General features: G+C 44.3%; 2 protein-coding genes across 2 annotated transcripts in view; one reads left to right on the top strand and one right to left on the bottom strand.

Moving 5' to 3' along the window:
- LEPR (leptin receptor) overlaps nucleotides 1-19,180 on the top strand; it is a 92,636-nt gene that overhangs the window by 34,085 nt on the left and 39,371 nt on the right. The window contains exons 3-5 of the mRNA XM_063428029.1: nucleotides 453-779; nucleotides 1,763-1,880; nucleotides 12,019-12,194. Coding sequence (XP_063284099.1) covers nucleotides 453-779; nucleotides 1,763-1,880; nucleotides 12,019-12,194 — 621 coding nt within the window. The remainder of the gene's footprint in view (nucleotides 1-452; nucleotides 780-1,762; nucleotides 1,881-12,018; nucleotides 12,195-19,180) is intronic.
- LOC134569050 (zinc finger BED domain-containing protein 4-like) lies at nucleotides 6,864-11,314 on the bottom strand. Its single transcript, XM_063427886.1, has 2 exons — nucleotides 11,244-11,314; nucleotides 6,864-11,142 (listed from the first exon to the last, which is right to left on the bottom strand). The coding sequence occupies exons 1-2, from the start codon at nucleotides 11,271-11,273 to the stop codon at nucleotides 8,668-8,670; spliced, it is 2,505 nt and encodes an 834-aa protein (XP_063283956.1). The 5' UTR covers nucleotides 11,274-11,314; the 3' UTR covers nucleotides 6,864-8,667.

Raw genomic sequence — 19,180 nt, forward strand, 5'->3', positions numbered from 1 at the left:
TCAACAGTTATACCGATTTCAAGAGAATTAAGGGAAAAATAGTTACCGCATGCGCAGAGCCCTACTTAAGTACTCTTGGACGGGTAAAATCCACTGTGATTGTTCTGCACAGCGCAAGTGAATTGAATTGCTCTACGTTTGCTAGAAACTTTCTCTGGTGTGCCTACAAGTGGAATGACAGAGGACAAAATGAGACAGGACTAGTAAAGAGTGTTTGCATATGTGGGATAGCTGCCTCAGGTGTTGTATGTGTTTGCAGCCTGTCCTACAGAACAAATTCTATACGACATTGTAACTTTTCGGATTTCCAAACCCGGAAAGCTCTTATCTTGAAATAGTTCTTCATTTTCACCATTCACTATCAATAGTACAACGCTACAGAATTTGCTGGCGCTATATAAATAATAAAATAATAATAATAATATTATAAAGTATTTGTTTTTTAATTTCAGAATTCATTCGAATAGCAGCATTGCACACCGAGATCTATCGCCTTCCTCCCTCAGGCTTGATCATGACTTGCATGTTGACAAATACATCGTATAACAACTCGACTCTGGGGAGATTTTCACAAAATGCTACCCATATCTCTGCGCACTATGATTTTCTAAATTCCAGTTGGACTTTTCGCTGTCAAGACATTCCGAATGTGAATACACAAGAACATTTCTCCTGCTGCGTGTGGGATGATATTTACTCCGATTACTCCAGAGATAATGAATTTGACAGAACAAAAGATAACATTGTGGCAGATTTTTCTTCAGATATACAGCTCCTGGGTGTGTGATCTCTATATACCTAAACATACTAATAAAATCACTGGGATTTCTAGGGCATTTACTATGTCCGCAACCTATTCTTACGATTTCCTGTGTTATTGTACTGCCATTAAATTGAATACAAATATTCTCATTTTTACCTCTAAAGGCCAAATGGATGTGTAGAGAAAGGAATAATCTAGAGCAGGGATAGGCAACCTTTGGCACTCCAGATGTTGTGGATTACATCCCCCATAATGTTCTAACACACATAATGCTGGCAAAGCATCATGGGAGGTGTAGTTCAAAACATCTGCAGTGCCGAAGGTTGAATATGCCTGATCTAGAGGATCTGAAACCTATGATTCATTTTTATCATTATCAAACACTTTTCTGCAGAATTGGATATCTCATAAAATCTAAATCAGTGGAGGTTCCCATTATGACGTAACAAATATCTTGAATGTAACACAAGAACTGCACTCAATCTTCCAACCTTAGAACCAGGGTGCAACCAGATCCGGGTTCAGCACCAAATCCCAAATGTAATACTTCAAACGAAAGGATAAGGGCACTCCAATGGTTCAATTTCAAGCAATTTATTGTCACCAGAATGTGCAAAACAACATTTCGACCAGTGTGGTCTTTATCGTTTTTTAACGCCAACACTCATAGGTTTCCTATTTAGGGGTAGTTTGTTTGTAGAGTTTTATAGGAATACCCATTGCCTTTAAATTGAAAGCAGTGAGGTGATGTTTTAGCAAACAATTCATTAAGAGGGTTGTCTTCACAAATTTGATGTTGTCAGTTGAGCTGACATTTTGTGGCCAGTAATATACTAAAACCTCTGTATTTTAAAAGATTACATTGGGGATTGGGATAACGGAAAGGTATCGTTATGTTTGAATCTGAAGACCAAGAGGGGTTGACAAATATTTGTGTATATAAACTGGACATGTATGGATGACCTTCTGCTGACTGTGTAAATTTGACTTCTTTTTCAGGTGGTATCTGGAAAATACAATGCTGGACCCAAGCGGCAACAGACCAACTTACTTGTGAGATAACACTATTATCAACTACAACTCCTGTGCCAAAGATGTATGAACTTCATTATTCACTGTAAGTGTGGATGAACTATTCACTGTGTCACAGCCCTAAAGCAATGGTGAAACTCAGTGTATCATCCTGATGTAACTAATACAACCTCTTCATTGGAGCATGATCCTTGCATTGCACAGTACACCTTATTAAGTATATTCTGCTTCCACACTGTGAAACTCTAGAGTCTACTCTGCAGTTTGAAGTGTAAATCCAACTTCTGCAGTGTCTTCCAGACGTCCGTAGCCAACCAAGTACACAAGTTCCTGGTAGCTAATGTGAATTCTGTGACAAATTGGTGTCTGATGCCAACACACACAATGTTGGCACCAGGCAGCGTTTAGCCCCCCTGTCCATGTTCTCCCCTAAGCCCACCCTCCCTGACATTTCTCCCCTTCCATGGAGGGTAAGTGAAGTTAGCAGAGGAAGATCTGGCTGCAGGGAGAACTTGGTCTCAGCACTGGAACAAGGTTTGAAGGTTTTGATGGGAACCATATACTAAGGGTTAAATTTTTGGTTGGAGTAACTTTTTCAAACAGTTCAGACAAACACACACAGTCCTGATAGTTATGTTATTGGCATCTGAAGACAAATTAGCAGCTGAGGCTACAAATGGGTGGGAGCCAATATCTAAATGAAATAGTGCAAATTATACTAAATACTACAACTTAGCACTAAACTAAAATGGAACATAAACAAACAGGGCTGCCATCAGAAATTTTGGGGCCCCTGACAAAGCACAAGGTCTGCCCCCCCCCCCCCGACCCCTCCCTCCCGGGCCCGCCCACGCCCTACCTAGTCCGCTGACAATGATGCGGGACTGAATGTGGTGTGTATAGTGGAAGTGAATTAGAATGTGTGTAATGGATGTAGTGTTTGTGTGTATTAGATACTGTTTGTGCAGTGAATGCAGAGTGTGTTAGTGTAGCGGATGCAGTGTGTATAGTGAACGCAGAGTGTGTTTGAGTAGTGGATGTAGTGTGTGTACAGTGATGTAGTGTGTGTTTGTGTAGTGGATGTAGTGTTTGTATGTACTAGATGAAATGTGTTTAGTGGATGCAGTGTCTGTAGTTTATGTAGTGTGTGTATTTGACGCAGTGTCTGTGTATAGGGAATGCAGAGTGTTTCAATTTGTGGTGGATGTAGTGTGTGTACTGTGAATACAGGATGTTTGTGTAGTGGATGCTGTGTGTACAGTTAATGCAGAGTGTGTGTCAGTATAGTGAATCCAGAGTGTGTGCATAGTGTAATGAATGCAGAGTGTGTTAGTGTGTAGTGAATGCAGAGTGTGTCAGTGTAATGAATGTAGTGTGTGTGTTAGTGCAGTGAATGCAGAGTGTTTGTAAATGTGTAGTGAATGCAGAGGGTGTGTTAATGTGTAGTGAATGCAGAGGGTGTGTTAGTGTGTAGCGGATGCAGAGTGTGTGTTAGTGTAGTGAATGCAGAGTGTTAATGTGTAGTGAATGCAGAGAGTGTTTGAGTAGTGGATGTAGTGTGTGTACAGTGATGTAGTGTGTGTTTGTGTAGTGAATGTAGTGTTTGTATGTACTAGATGAAATGTGTTTAGTGGATGCAGTGTCTGTAGTGGATGTAGTGTGTGTATTAGACACAGTGTATGTGTATAGTGAATGCAGAATGTTTCAATTTGTGGTGGATGTAGTGTGTGTACTGTGAATAGAGGATGTTTGTGTAGTGGATGCTGTGTGTACAGGTGATGCAGAGTGTATGTTAGTGTAGTGAATGCAGAGTGTGTGTCAGTATAGTGAATCCAGAGTGTGTGCATAGTTTAGTGAATGCAGAGTGTGTGTTAGTGTGTAATAAATGCAGAGTGTGTGTTAGGGTGTAGTGAATGCAGAGTGTGTCAGTGTAATGAATGTAGTGTGTGTGTAAATTTGTAGTGAATGTAGAGTGTGTGTTAATGTGTAGTGAATGCAGAGAGTGTGTCAATGTGTAGTGAATGCAGAGAGTGTCTTAGTGTAGTGAATGCAGAGAGTGTGTTAGTGTAGTGAATGCAGAGAGTGTGTTAATGTGTAGTGAATGCAGAGAGTGTGTTAGTGTGTAGCGGATGCAGAGTCTGTGTTAGTGTAGTGAATGCAGAGAGTGTGTTAGTGTGTAGCGGATGCAGAGTGTGTGTTAGTGTAGTGAATGCAGAGTGTGTTAGTGTGTAGCGGATGCAGAGTGTGTGTTAGTGTAGTGAATGCAGAGTGTGGTAATGTGTAGCGAATGCAGAGTGTGTAACAGTATAGTGGATGCAGTGAGTGTGTTAGTGTGTAGTGTATGCAGAGTGCATGTTGTATTAGTGAATGCAGTGTGTGTATTGTATTAGTGTATGCACTGTGTGTGTTAGTGTATGCAGTGTGTGTGTGTTGTGTTAGTGTATGCAGTGTGTGTGTGTTGTGTTAGTGTATGCAGTGTGTGTGTGTTGTGTTAGTGTATGCAGTGTGTGTGTTGTGTCAGTGTATGCAGAGTGTGTGTTGTGTTAGTGTATGCAGAGTGTGTGTTGTGTTAGTGTATGCAGTGTGCGTGTTGTGTTAGTGTATGCAGTGTGCGTGTTGTGTCAGTGTATGCAGAGTGTGTTGTGTCAGTGTATGCAGAGTGTGTTGTGTCAGTGTATGCAGAGTGTGTGTTGTGTTAGTGTATGCAGTGTGTGTTGTGTTGGTATATGCAGTGTGTGTTGTGTTAGTGTATGTAGTGTGTGTGTGTTGTGTCAGTGTATGTAGTGTGTGTGTGTTGTGTCAGTGTATGCAGTGTGTGTGTGTGTGTTGTGTCAGTGTATGTAGTGTGTGTTGTGTCAGTGTGTGTAGTGTGTGTGTGTTTTGTGTCAGTGTATGCAGTGTGTGTGTTTTGTCAGTGTATGTAGTGTGTGTGTTTTGTCAGTGTATGTAGTGTGTGTGTGTGTGTTGTGTTAGTGTATGTAGTGTGTGTGTGTGTTGTGTCAGTGTATGTGTTTTGTCAGTGTATGTAGTGTGTGTGTGTGTTGTGTTAGTGTATATAGTGTGTGTGTTGTGTCAGTGTATGTAGTGTGTGTGTGTGTGTGTTGTGTCAGTGTATGTAGTGTGTGTGTGTGTGTTGTGTCAGTGTATGTAGTGTGTGTGTGTGTAAATGTCCAATGAGGAGGGGGAGGGGGGGGGCATTTTAACATTATTAAAAAAAATAATAATAATGTAATTAATTAAATTGTTTCTCCCCCCTCCCTGCTTACCTGTGTCTAGGGAGGGGGGAGATTCCATCCCTGGTGGTCCGGTGGCATGGTGGGGCCCCCCGGCTTCCCAGTTACCGCTGATGGGGCCCAGGCAGCACACAGCCTCTCCTCTTTTCTCCTCCAATAACTCTCGCGAGACCCGCGGAGCGTTGCCATGGCAACCGGGTCTCGCGAGAGTTATTAGCAGGGAGGAGAAGAGAAGAGGCTGTGTGCTGCCTGGGCCCCCTCAGCGGTAACTGGGAAGCCGGGGGCCCGGGGCTGCACACATAGATAGCGATATTCGCTATCTATGTGTGCAGGGAGGGAAAGTGGGGCCCAGGACTGCCAGAGCAGTCCGGGCCCCCCAGGGCCGCCGGGCCCGTGACAACTGTCACGGTTGTCACCCCCTGATGGCGGCCCTGTAAACAAATCAGTTAACAAGCAGTCTAGATAAACAAACAGTCCTGATAATGATGTTGTGGAATATGTGAAGGCGTGTTGGCTGCTTCAGACACAAAGGAGGTTATTTTTGCTAAATACATAGATGAGGCTTTCTTACTTATTGTAACAGAGAGATAGGAACACTTTTATTTTAAGGAAGTGGCCAGGGGCGATGCTGTCTAACAATTTTACGTGACTTACTAATAATAATTTGTGCAAATAAAATGGAATTTAGGGGGGCGGGGTCTAGCTTCCAGGCTGAATGAATGTGCCGAGAATAAGTGCCTGACAAATGTCGCACATTCACAGGGAAAACCCCGGAAAATCTGCGCGTCCACCCTCTAGAGGGCAATAGATAAGTCAGGGACACCCAGGTGAATTGTTTGACACCAAACCTGCACCCAATACTGATCGTGAATCCGCATTAAACGGAAGACGCATTAAATGGCAAGGGCATGGATTGTCCTCTGCCTCCTCACCAGGTTTGCGCAAACCGGCTTAATCCCACCACTGCATAAAGGGTAAAAGAGGGGATAAGCGACACACAATGGGGTAAAAGGAGGATTAGGAGTCAAACAAGGGATGAAAATGGGGGATTAAGAAGCACACATAGGGTAATAAAAGGAGATTAATAGGCACATCAGGGGTTAAGATACACAGAAGGGGCAAAAAGGATGGCAATAGGCACCTAGGGCATGAAATAGGAGGATGATATACACAGTGCAAGTGGGGTTAGGATGTACACAAGGGAAAAATGGGGGCAAGGGTCACACAACACAAGGGGTAAAGAGAGGGGTTAAGTTGTACACCATAAGGCACCATAGGTTGAGGGTTAAAAGACACAATAAGGTAAGAGGGGTTAGGAAACACATTATGGGATAAGGAGATAAGAGGGCATTTTTGAGGTTGCAATAGGTTAAGGAGAATAATATATACACTAGGGGTAAGGAGAGAAATACAACAGAGTAAGAGAGGTCAGGAGACGCACACAAAGAGGCAACAGGATGCAGACACAGAGAACAGGGAGTGCTCAATACCGAAATTGTTTTAAAATTCAAGGGGGGCTTGCCATCATATTGTCCCACCCCATGTGCCAAATAACCTAGATGCGCCTCTGTGCTGGTATAGAAATATTATCAGTTTGAGAAAACTAAACAAAAATTGCAAATGATTTATTTCCCAGTAGAAAGAGAACATAGAACGATGGTCTAAAATCAATGAATATTCATTTTTTTTTATGATGACAGAGTTGAGCCATGAATAAAATTGCTTCAATATGTGAAATATATCAAGAGAAAATAGAGGGGAAGCCAAACTTAACTTTCTTGTTCGATGTTAGGATTGAGAAAGAATGAGAAAAGAACATGAGAGCTGACACAATGTTTTAGGAAATAAACTTTAATATGGTCCTCAAAAAACATCAAACACGCTTTTCCAAGAAAAATCCCTCCACAGGGCCAGCATGTCCTCTGCAAGAACATATGTGTAGCAGACTGGCTAACAACCACAACAGAACTCCCCACACAAAACCTACTATGGACTGTACATTCTTAACACATAGGGGTTCATCTACTAAACAGTGAAGGGAGGTAGGAACAGGCTGTCAAAAGTTAGCACGAGGTAGCTAAGATGTGCTAGTGATTTAGTTTTTTATTCCAAGCTGGTTATTATAATCTACATTTTTAAATTGTCTGTTACCACAACTTGCTGTTTAGTAAACTTGCTTACAGCAAAAAAAATGTGGTTTGTCCAAAACTTATTAGAGTTCTGCAATGCAAAAATGGCTTCAATGTTGCCTAGCCTACGCAATAGCAAGCATGTTTGCAATGCCAATTTGAAAATGCCAAATTTATATTATTACATCTATATTCAAAACAAATACCGTATATTAAAAATGGGAATCGGCAGCCGCAGGGGTAATTTGAAGTTGAAAAAAAGGTGATTTAAAAAATAAAATAAAAGGAAAAAACTGAGTTGGCAATTTAAGATCCACCCCTTCCATCCTGAGAGAAACATTACTTTCCCAAATATTCAGTTAGTAGCGCGAGTGACCATCCTAGTGTGAAGACAAATGTGCCCAATCTACTTCTACCAACTGTGCCTGAGGATGTAGCAGGTGTAGTCACATGGCAAGGCATTGGGAAACCACTATATTGAAAGGCATTTGGAAGCATTACAACCAGCACCACCACCACATTGTAGAACACTTCTAGAAATTTAGAGATAGGATTTCAATTGGAACGTATAAGTTGACGGGGAACTGATTTTTTTGTTGCACAAGGAAGGACAGTCAGTCACTCATGCTACAGACTGGTTGTGTGGTGAACATTTGTTGAGTCGATTGCCCACTCGCTTTTTTCATTCAAATTCAGAAAAATCTCCTTTTTTTAAATTAAATTACTCCTCCTGATGCTCATCCAGTTTTTAAATGCCTTCCTTTGTAGTGGCTGCTACCACGGAAGAAGGAGTTGGTATAAGATGATAGGCACTGTTCTTTCCTAACGTAAGGATGGTCACTCACACTACAGACTGGATTTGTGGGACACCTTGATTCTTCTTGAGAGCTGAAAGGATGAGTGGTTGATCGATTGTCCACTTACTTTTTCCTAAGAAAAATAAGTGAGCATCCTTCAGCATGGAAAACAGTGCCTTTCAGTTAACACCGACTGCGTCTGTGGAGATAGCAGTCAGAGTCACACTGCAAGTATCAGCCAGGTAGGGCCAAACCACTACAATGGAAGTCATTTACAAAATGCGAATTTGAAAGAGAGGTGATTTTTAGAATAAAAAAAAAAAGGAAAACATGCATGAGCAATTGACAACTAATTCACCCCTTTCCACCATAAGATACCCAAAGCTTTCCCACACATTTTATCTGTAGTGTGAATGACCGTCTATCAGAGCGGGGAAAAAAGGTGCCCTGTCAGCTTATACCAACTGCATCTGCAGGTAACAGGCGTAGTCCCACCGCAAGGTTCAGCCAGGCCTTGTGAAACCACTACAATAAAAGGCATTTTTAAACAAATGTAAGGCAGCGGCAGGAATTTTACTTGGGGAAAAAAAATTATTTTGTAAAAAAAATTCCCTACTAAATTTTAGAATACTTTTACAAATTTTGAAACATTTTTGAATGGAGAAGTATGTGGGTAATTGGATTTTATCAACTTTTCAGAAATTGATGACACCTTAATTATTAAACTGAAGAGCAGGGTAACCTAACTTGGGGAGGTTGTACTTGAGAAAGGCTATTTGCTCCATCAGTTGTGGGGACATTTGTAAGCCTTGTGGATTCAGAATGTTCCCTGTAACAGAAAATACTTGTTCATTTTGGACAGTGGCTGGTGGACATGATAATAGCTGCTGGGCAACCAGACAGAGCGCTGGCCACACACTCTTCTTCTCATCCCAGTAGCTCAGAGGGTCCGCAGTATGGGGCAAAGGATGTTCATACAGGTACGCTCTTACCATTTCGGAGGCACTACTCTCCTTTTGGTTGCTCAGTGCTTCACTTGCTCCCACCAAACTGCCAAGAGCCTCTGCCCAAAACGCAGATGCCCCACTCTGCTGTTCTGGGTTTGTACAGCTTGGAGTGTCAGACACTTCAGGTTCAATCTTCATATCTCCCTCATCCAGCATGCCTCTCTCTCGTTGTAAATCACGAATCCTGTCAATAAGTCTGTCCTTCCAGTACGTCAGACTGTTGGATTGGAGTGCCAGTTTCCCCTTAATCCTAGGATCACAAAGGGAAGCTAGCATCAGTTCAGGGCAATTGGCAACTCGTTCGCTCAGACGAGCTTTGAGGAGAACTTTCAGCCTCCTGACTACTGCTGCTACATCGGACTGGAGTGTGTCACCAGCAACAAGTTCATTGTTTTCCAGGAGAGCATCCATCTTGTTCATGAGGTGGGTGAACATGGGGATGACCTGTCCTAAACTAGCAGTACTGTGGCACAAATTATCTGTGACATCCCTAAATGGTTTCAGGACTGCCACTAACTGTCCTATTATTGTCCAATCCTCACGCCCCAGTGGGGACTCAATACCAATGTACTGGTCAGAAGATAGACTATGGATTACCATCTGCTGTTCCAAAATTCTTTCCAGCATGTCTAAAATGGAGTTCCACTGCGTGCTGACATCCTGTCGCAGACAGTGTGTAGGAAGCCCTGTTTTTTCTTGTTCATGCCTCAATAGTTGGCTATCCTTCACACTACGGTGGAAATGCCCGGCTATCCTCCTGCAACGATCAAGTATTGTTGCCACTCTTGTGTTGCCATCAGGAATTGCACCCTTCACTACAAGATGTAGAATGTGTGCAGAACAGCGCACATCTACAAAGGAACCATCTTGCAGAGCTTTGACCATGTTATGAGCTCCGTTGTTGACCATGAACCCAATGTGCACATTGATGCCTTCCTGCTCTCCCAACCAATTTGCTACCATTCGTCTGACTGCCTGCAAGATGTTTTCTGAGCTGTGGTCTTCATCCATGACTTCAGCATGTAGCAGGAGAGATCGATAGCCCTGCTTTCCTACAGATCCACTCCCAGCCTGGCATGCTGCTAAAGATGGATTTACTCCACTACCCCCATACCCAGGTACCGAGGGTTGCCACCAGTGTGCCGTCAAGGAGAGGAAGGCATATTGGATAGATGGAGCACTCCATAAATCTGTGGTGAAGTGTATCGTCTGACCTACTGCCTTAGCCAGCTCCATCTTCACTATTACCACATAGGAACGGTATAGTGATGGGATTATGATCCTGCTGAAATTAGATCGCGTGGGAATGACATATTGCGGAACAAGGGCCTGTATCAGATGCTTAAAGGGCTCCCCTTCTATCGTGGAAAAAGAAACTCCCCCTACAGCGATCAACTGAGCAATCAGGTGGGTAATTTTGTTAGACTGCTGTTTTGACATGTCCCTGAAATGAAATCCAACTAAATTACTAAGACTAGGCTGGTGCACACGTCCCTGTCTCCCCTGCCTCTGACGACTATAGGCAATGTTCTCCACATTCCCCCTGTTCTGCCTAGCGGTGGTAGTGGTGACGCTGCTGGAAGGCGGTGAGAACTGCGCAGAATCTGTTACAGTACCCGTGGACTTGTTGCCTGCCCTATTACTTTCTTTTTCTGCTTCATCCTTGAGAAATATAGACTTGTGGTGTCTTTTCAGATGTAGGTTCATACCGGCACTAGTGAAATGACCCACCACTCTCCCCCTACTCACTTCCTTGCCGCATAATTTGCACTTTGCAATTCGCCCTTCGTGGAGGCACTTAAAGTGGTCCCAAACTTTGCCTCGGCGCAGCATGTTAGCCTCGATCCTTCGCCTTGCGGCTGCTGAGGATGCGGGTGTTTTTTCATTGGTGGCAGTCGAAACCGGCGCAACACTAGCTTCCACACTAGCGCTCGGCTGACTGATGCTAATGGGAAGGGAGGTGGTGGGGTTAATAATCATGATTTCGCCGGACGAGCCACTCCTGGCACTAGATGATGCTCCAAGTGTTTCCATGAACTGAGGCAACTCATAGGCCGACAGAGATGGACTTTGAGAAGATGGTGAAGATACAGGAGCAGAGGGATCACTAGCCGGATAAAACAGTGGACAGCTCTCTCTCCTCTCCTCTTTTAATTCCATTAGTTCATAGTCGAGTTCCTCCTAGGTCAGAAAAAAACATTTATTATTGTGCCTGATGATAGCTGGGTTACAGGACAATACAGTCCCTTAATCAGCAAAGAATTATTATTCACAGCTCAAACCTTAGGCATGTTTGTTTCCAATTCTAACATCCACGTCCCTGCAGCGTCCACCTAACATGGCTGAATCTCATACACACACTGGGAAGAGGGAGGGAATCTGGAGGTGTGCCTATCCCAGCATGTCTTACTACAGGAGCTGATTGAGGTCAAACTACACATTGTGCATAGCTCTCCTGGGGGTGACTGTCAGCGTACACAAAGTCCCCTCCCCACTGAACAAACGCTGCAACAATAAATGCATGCCTCCCAAGAATCCCTAATTAGGAGGGACAGTCCCAATTTTGTGTACAAATATCTTTTCTAGAAACTAAAATATCAATAAAAATTATTTATATAGCGCCAACATATTCTGTAGTGCTGTACAATAGGTATAAAAAAGACAAACAATTCTAACAAAACATGTTTGACATACGAGAATTCCAGATTGTTGGTGTGTCTGAGTGTACAACACAGCTCCACAGCAATGATACAGTAATATTAAGCTACAATAAATGTGCTTAGAAATTAGTCTGCATCAAATATTATGATTTGTGGATGTGACCCCCTTTCCCTTTTACCTTTTGTTTAATTTAATTTTTATTGTTTTTATTTACTATTATGCTATGTGTTCTATTATATGTTGTACATTGCTCATAATGTATTTTTTTTCTAAAATTGTTCGATAACAAATAATCTGATATGAAATTAGTCTGTGCAAATAATATACATTGTGATTGTGTTCTAGTCACTCGCTGTATGTATTACTGAGGGTTTTTGTTTTTTTGTCACAATACAGATTGGCACAGAATGACAGCAGAGAATCTGTTCCGTGTAATTGCCTTAGTTACCCCAGATGTGTGTGTTTTCTGCCGTTTGTGAATGCCAGTGAAGGCTATGTCCTATGGCTGCATATTTTTAATGACACCACAGAGTTCGTGTCTCCCGGAATTGCTGTCTCTCCTTCCAATATGGGTGAGTTATCCGTCAAAAATTGATTTGTCAGTTTAACCAAAATTTACCTCTATTAATCTAATTTTATTTCAGAAATGTGCATTTTTATTAATTGATAATTATTTGCCTTTTACAATAAATACAATTTTAAATGGGGACTGTCACTACCCAAGTGTTTTAATATGATGTTTACAAATCCCTATATTTAGCAAATATGTAGTTGTAAGCGCGAAAATTAAGGTTAAATATAGAATCCATACTTTGTTATCCTGCATCTTAGCTCCCTGTCAATCTTCGGTATAAGCTCTGTTCTGTGCACCATACAGAGACAATAAGAAGAGACAATTAAACAATGTGTCCATTTCTCCTCTTTATTTGCGATGTCTAACGACTTTGTCTTGTCTTTACTGGATTCTAATGTAAATTCCTAAATCTTTATACATTTAAAAGAAAGCAGAGCGCGGGGCGGGGCCTGACCATCATGGCGGAGAGACGCATTCTCCACGAGCTCCAGCACAATCTCGGCAAATCAGGCGAAATTCGGCCCAAAAAGGTCACACAGCCATCAGTTCCGAACACTCACTGGCCACCCAATACCAGGGGCCCACAGCGGAACGACTCGCTACCTGACTGGGACCAGATGGAACCTAGAACGGCGTTGCGGCCTAGTGCCCGCCGGGCGGGGGAGGCGGCCGCTCCCCTGAGCTGGGGGCGCCCTGGAGCCACAAGCCACGCAAGCAAGCCCTGCTACCCCCCCCCTGGACCGGTGGGGGTGATCCCGGTCCACCCAAGGAGGACTACCTCGGACAGGCTGAGAAGCGGCAAATCGCCCACACAAACAAGCGGAGGCCCACCTAAAATGGCGGGCGAGACATATGCCGTTGAATCGACAGACACCAAACCAGATATACTCACGCGACTCGACCATCACTTCGAGGAATTCTGGAGGAAGCTGGAGAGTAGGCTAAACCGATCTGCCCTATCTTGGTCCCCTGGTTCCTCGAAGCATGCACTGCCTAGCGAACCCCCTCAAGCATCCCGGTGTCCGCGCCAACACGTAACACCCAGGACCGCCCAAGCAGGACGACAACGCAATCGAGCCCTCCCAACCAGACGACTACCCGGCAAGGACCGACCTCACTTACCCAAAGCACCCGGAAGACAGGGTCAAGAACCACAACGCTGCTCACAGGCACAAAGCAGCCGCAAAGGACCTGCTCTGGCCTGCAGACCGGGAAGTGGGCCCAGCCAAAACCGCACACTACCACCCCTAACTCCGACCTCCACAACTCCACAAGAAGGCGGGCCAGCCGGCGGAGACACCATGGGGCGCTCGGATGCAGCACAACCTCCCACTCCTACCAACGGGGCAAGCCGACAGGACTTACCGACGGTGCTGCGGAGAACCCCAGAGGAGACTCCTACCTGCCGATCCACCACAGGATGGGCCAGCCTGCTGTATGCCACATGGCCACGGGACTCTGTGCACCATCAGGCGGGCATTGGCTAAGCAGTCCCCACTACGATGACCCCAGGGACACCCACTATATCCAAGGGACTTAGCATGTAACTATGCAGCAAGGAACGTTATCCTACCTATACCCAATCGTTAATTCTTATTGTTTATATGTTGCAGTTACACAATTTTCCTTTTGCCCGTATTTTGGAGACCCAGGCCCTCCTTATCTAAAAAGTTGTTCAATTGTAAAATATGAGTAAACTACCTAAGATTAGCCAGGATTTAAGCTACCTATATACCTAAAGAAAATTTAGCTTTGCCATGTTTATAAGCAGCTGCTTAGCGGATAGGCCCTAGGCGAAATATATTCTCCCATACCCACACATCTTGCTGGAGCTCCATACGATCAGCTAGGTAGGAGCCCTAACATATACCTCAGCTAACGTCTGATCCGGCTTAATATTTACTTATACACACAAGATCAGCCCAAAATTTTGCCAATGTTATACTTTAGACGGCTTTGTTTTGCGCAATATCTTTACGCTACTGCTTAGTACATAGGCCCCGAGCGATACATAAGCACCGACACCCACAACTACTGCCAAAATGCAATACTGTATACGGCACATAAGGCGTACACCAACATGCCACTTAGCCACTTACACACCTTTGCTCACACATGTGTTGACCTGTACGCCGCTTAAGATTGTCTTTTCTGTTCGCTAAATAGCAAAAACGTACTAAGCTAACTTATGCCATGAAAATGTTTTAATATGTTCCACAAGAATACGTCTGTTACGGCTGTTATAGCTACACGGACACAGTTGACCACGTTTCGTCCTACATCTTGCTATCCATCACATAAAAAAAAAAATGTGCAATTTCTCTGCCACTGCATAACTACTGTAACCTTGCAATACGCTGTTGTGGCGCTGTTAATTATCTGTAACCACCTGCACAACCAAAATAAAGAATTAAAAAAAAAAAAAAAAGAAAGCAGAGCGCCTTGTGAAAAAAGGTTAACACAAGTTTTTCTGAGTTAATTTTCCGTAGCGAAAATTAAAAGGAGAAAGGTATACGATTATAAAGAGGTACTGCTATATAGAAAATATCGTCTCATATATTTGATATATTGTAACATCCTGATATATGGTGGTATTTTGAATGTCTCTGTGAGGTCTGTGGATGCAAATAGTTCTGTTGTTTTGACTGCAGACTCACAATTGAGCTGCAGCCTGAAGTGCCTGAAAGGGTTAAAAGAAATTCACAGACACACAGACACAGCTGATCACCAGCTGACTAGCTAGCCATATACATTGATTGGGAGGGGGGTAAGGGGGAGTAAGTGCCCAGGCACCAACAGACTGGGGAAGACCACATTTCAGTATATATTGTGACATAGTGCAATGCATTGTTATGGATGGAGTGTATATTTCTCCAAAAGTATTGGAATATGTGAATTAATAGCCCCAGGAAGAAGGTCAGTCTGTTTTAATCAGAGCTATTTTGCAATTCAATATGGGTTCCTGGGGTGCAGCATTTGGAGTGAAGGGAGGGAACGTTTACATACAGCACAGCAGGTGAGCTATCCAGTCCAGGAGTTCTGGATTACCCAGGTAGGTGCTCACCTGTTGGCAATGATTAGCACAGGACTGCTATAAAATTTCCCTGTCAGGGATTCACAGGGAGCAGGACAAGCAGTGTGTGAGACTGCACATCTGGCTACAAGAGCCTTCATGTTCTAAAGGCGAAAGGGAACATTTATTTGCAAAAGGTCTGTGCTCAAATGTGTGTTTTTGTATTGTTGGAAGCAGGTAAGCCGCCCAACAGCAGTTAGAGGAAAAACTGTGAGTTAGCGCTCAGAAGGGCAAGACTTTTCTTTTTGTTTTCTTTTTGTTTAAATTGCCAGACCTCTTAATAAAATAATAAAAATAAAAAAAATATTCCATTTACGAGAAATACAATTTGTGTGGTGTTCCTATCATTAAGATATATATATTATACACCGCTAAAAAAGATAAAGGGAACACAAAAATAACATCCTAGATCTGAATGAATTAAATATTCTTCTGAAATACTTTGTTCTTTTTTCAACCCATGGAGGTCTGGATTTGGAGTCACACTCACAATTAAAGTGGAAAAACACACTGCAGGCTGATCCAGCTTTGATGTAATGTCCTTAAAACAAGTCAAAATGAGGCTCAGTAGTGTGTGTGGCCTCCACGTGCCTGTATGACCTCCCTACAACACCTGTGCATGCTCCTGATAAGGTGGCAGATGGTCTCCTGAGGGATCTCCTCCCACACCTGAACTAAAGCATCTGCCAACTCCTGGACAGTCTGTGGTGCAACGAGACGTTGGTGGATGGAGTGAGACATGATCTCCCAGATGTGCTCAATTGGATTCAGGTCTGGGGAACGGGCGGGCCAGTCCATAGCATCAATGACTGTGAACCTGCTTTCATCTGTGAAGAGCACAGAGCGCCAGTGCCGAATTTGCCAATCTTGGTGTTCTCTGGCAAATGCCAAACGTCCTGCACGGTGTTGGGCTGTAAGCACAACCCCCACCTGTGGATGTCAGGCCCTCATACCACCCTCATGGAGTCTGTTTCTGACCATTTCTGACACATGCACATTTGTGGTCTGCTGGAGGTCATTTTGCAGGGCTCTGGCAGTGCTCCTCCTGTTCCTCCTTGCACAAAGGCGGAGGTAGCGGTCCTGCTGCTGGGTTGTGGCCCTCCTACGGCCTCTTCCATGTCCCCTGATGTACTGGCCAGTGTCCTGGTAGCGCCTCCATGCTCTGGACACTACGCTGACAGACACAGCAAACCTTCTTGCCACAGCTCGCATTGATGTGCCATCCTGGATGAGCTGCACTACCTGAGCCACTTGTGTGGGTTGTAGACTCCGTCTCATGCTACCACTAGAGTCAAAGCACCGCCAGCATTCAAAAGTGACCAAAACATCAGCCAGGAAGCATAGGAACTGAGAAGTGGTCTGTAGTGATGTACCGAACTGTCCGCCGGCGGACAGTTCCCGGCGAAATTAGCTTGTTCGCGTTCGCCGCGGCGGGCGGACACATGCGCAGTTCGATCCGCCCCCTATTCGTCATCATTGGGCAAACTTTGACCCTGTGCCTCTCGGTCAGCAGACACATTACAGCCAATCAGCAGCACTCCCTCCCTTCCACACCCTCCAACCTCCCTCCCAGCATCCATTTTCGATTCATTCGGAAGATGCATGCTTAGTGAGAGGAGGGAAAGTTTAGCTGCTGCTGATTACATAGGGAAATTGATAGCTAGGCTAGGGTATTCAGTGTCCACTACAATCCTGAAGGACTCATCTGATCTCTGCTGTAAGGACAGCACCCCAAAAAGCCCTTTTTAGGGCTAGAACATCAGGCTGCTTTTTTTTTTTTTTTTTTTTCCTGTGTAATGTAATTGCAGGTGCCTGCCAGCCTGTGTGTCAGGCTCACAGCATATACTGTGCCCACTTGCCCAGTGCCACCACTCATATCTGTTTTAACAATCGGTTAAGCTTTACATTTAAAATAAATATTTTTTTTTCACTGTAATAGAAGAGCAGTTGCCTGCCTGCCAGCTTCTGTGTGAGGTTGGATGCCTTGCCCATTTGCACAGTCAGTGCCACCACTCATATCTGTTTTAACAATCGGATAAGCTTTAGATTTAAAATAAATATTTTTTTTTCACTGTAATAGAAGAGCAGTTAGTTGTCTGCAAGCATCTGGGTGTCAGGCCTACTTCAGCGTGTGCCCTGCACAACCCTGCCAGCGTGCTTTGACAGTTGCCAATCATATCTGCTGTCTCTTTAGCGTGCTTTTACAAAGAAAAAAGGTTTCCAGTGTAAGCTAATAGCAGCCAGTCAGTGTCCTTCAAGCGGCTCTGTCAGGCCTTCCTTCAGCGTGTGCCCTGCACAACCCTGCCAGCGTACTTTGACAGTTGCCAATCATATCTGGTGTCTCTATAGCGTGCTTTTACAAAGAAAAAAGGTTTCCAGTGTAAGCTAATAGCAGCCAGTCAGTGTCCTTCAAGCGGCTCTGTCAGGCCTTCCTTCAGCGTGTGCCCTGCACAACACTGCCAGCGTGCTTTGACAGTTGCCAATCATATCTGGTGTCTCTTTAGCGTGCTTTTACAAAGAAAAAAGGTTTCCAGTGTAAGCTAATAGCAGCCAGTCAGTGTCCTTCAAGTGGCTCTGTCAGGCCTTCCTTCAGCGTGTGCCCTGCACAACCCTGCCAGCGTGCTTTGACAGTTGCCAATCATATCTGGTGTCTCTTTAGCGTGCTTTTACAAAGAAAAAAGGTTTCCAGTGTAAGCTAATAGCAGCCAGTCAGTGTCCTTCAAGCGGCTCTGTCAGGCCTTCCTTCAGCGTGTGCCCTGCACAACCCTGCCAGCGTGCTTTGACAGTTGCCAATCATATCTGGTGTCTCTTTAGCGTGCTTTTACAAAGAAAAAAGGTTTCCAGTGTAAGCTAATAGCAGCCAGTCAGTGTCCTTCAAGCGGCTCTGTCAGGCCTTCCTTCAGCGTGTGCCCTGCACAACCCTGCCAGCGTGATTTGACAGTTGCCAATCATATCTGGTGTCTCTTTAGCGTGCTTTTACAAAGAAAAAAGGTTTCCAGTGTAAGCTAATAGCAGCCAGTCAGTGTCCTTCAAGCGGCTCTGTCAGGCCTTCCTTCAGCGTGTGCCCTGCACAACCCTGCCAGCGTGCTTTGACAGTTGCCAATCATATCTGGTGTCTCTTTAGCGTGCTTTTACAAAGAAAAAAGGTTTCCAGTGTAAGCTAATAGCAGCCAGTCAGTGTCCTTCAAGCGGCTCTGTCAGGCCTTCCTTCAGCGTGTGCCCTGCACAACCCTGCCAGCGTGCTTTGACAGTTGCCAATCATATCTGGTGTCTCTTTAGCATGCTTTTACAAAGAAAAAAGGTTTCCAGTGTAAGCTAATAGCAGCCAGTCAGTGTCCTTCAAGCGGCTCTGTCAGGCCTTCCTTCAGCGTGTGCCCTGCACAACACTGCCAGCGTGCTTTGACAGTTGCCAATCATATCTGGTGTCTCTTTAGCGTGCTTTTACAAAGAAAAAAGGTTTCCAGTGTAAGCTAATAGCAGCCAGTCAGTGTCCTTCAAGCGGCTCTGTCAGGCCTTCCTTCAGCGTGTGCCCTGCACAACCCTGCCAGCGTACTTTGACAGTTGCCACTCATATCTGGTGTCTCTATAGCGTGCTTTTAAAACCAAAACTTTGTTTCCACTGTAATAGAAGAGCAGTTGCCTGCCTGCCAGCTTCTGTGTGAGTTTCACAGTGGATACTGTGCCCTCTTGCCCAGTGCCACCACTCATATCTGTTTTTACAATAGCTTAAGCTTTAGATTTTAAATAAATAATTTTTTTCACTGTAATAAAAGAGCAGTTAGTTGTCTGCAAGCGTCTGGGTGTCAGGCCTACTTCAGCGTGTGCTCTGCAGACCTGTGCCAGCGTGCTTTGACAGTTGGCAATCATATCTGGTGTCTCTTTAGCGTGCTTTTACAAAGAAAAAAGGTTTC

Source organism: Pelobates fuscus, chromosome 7 (genome assembly GCF_036172605.1).
Source record: "Pelobates fuscus isolate aPelFus1 chromosome 7, aPelFus1.pri, whole genome shotgun sequence".
Classification (NCBI taxonomy): Eukaryota; Metazoa; Chordata; class Amphibia; order Anura; family Pelobatidae; genus Pelobates; species Pelobates fuscus.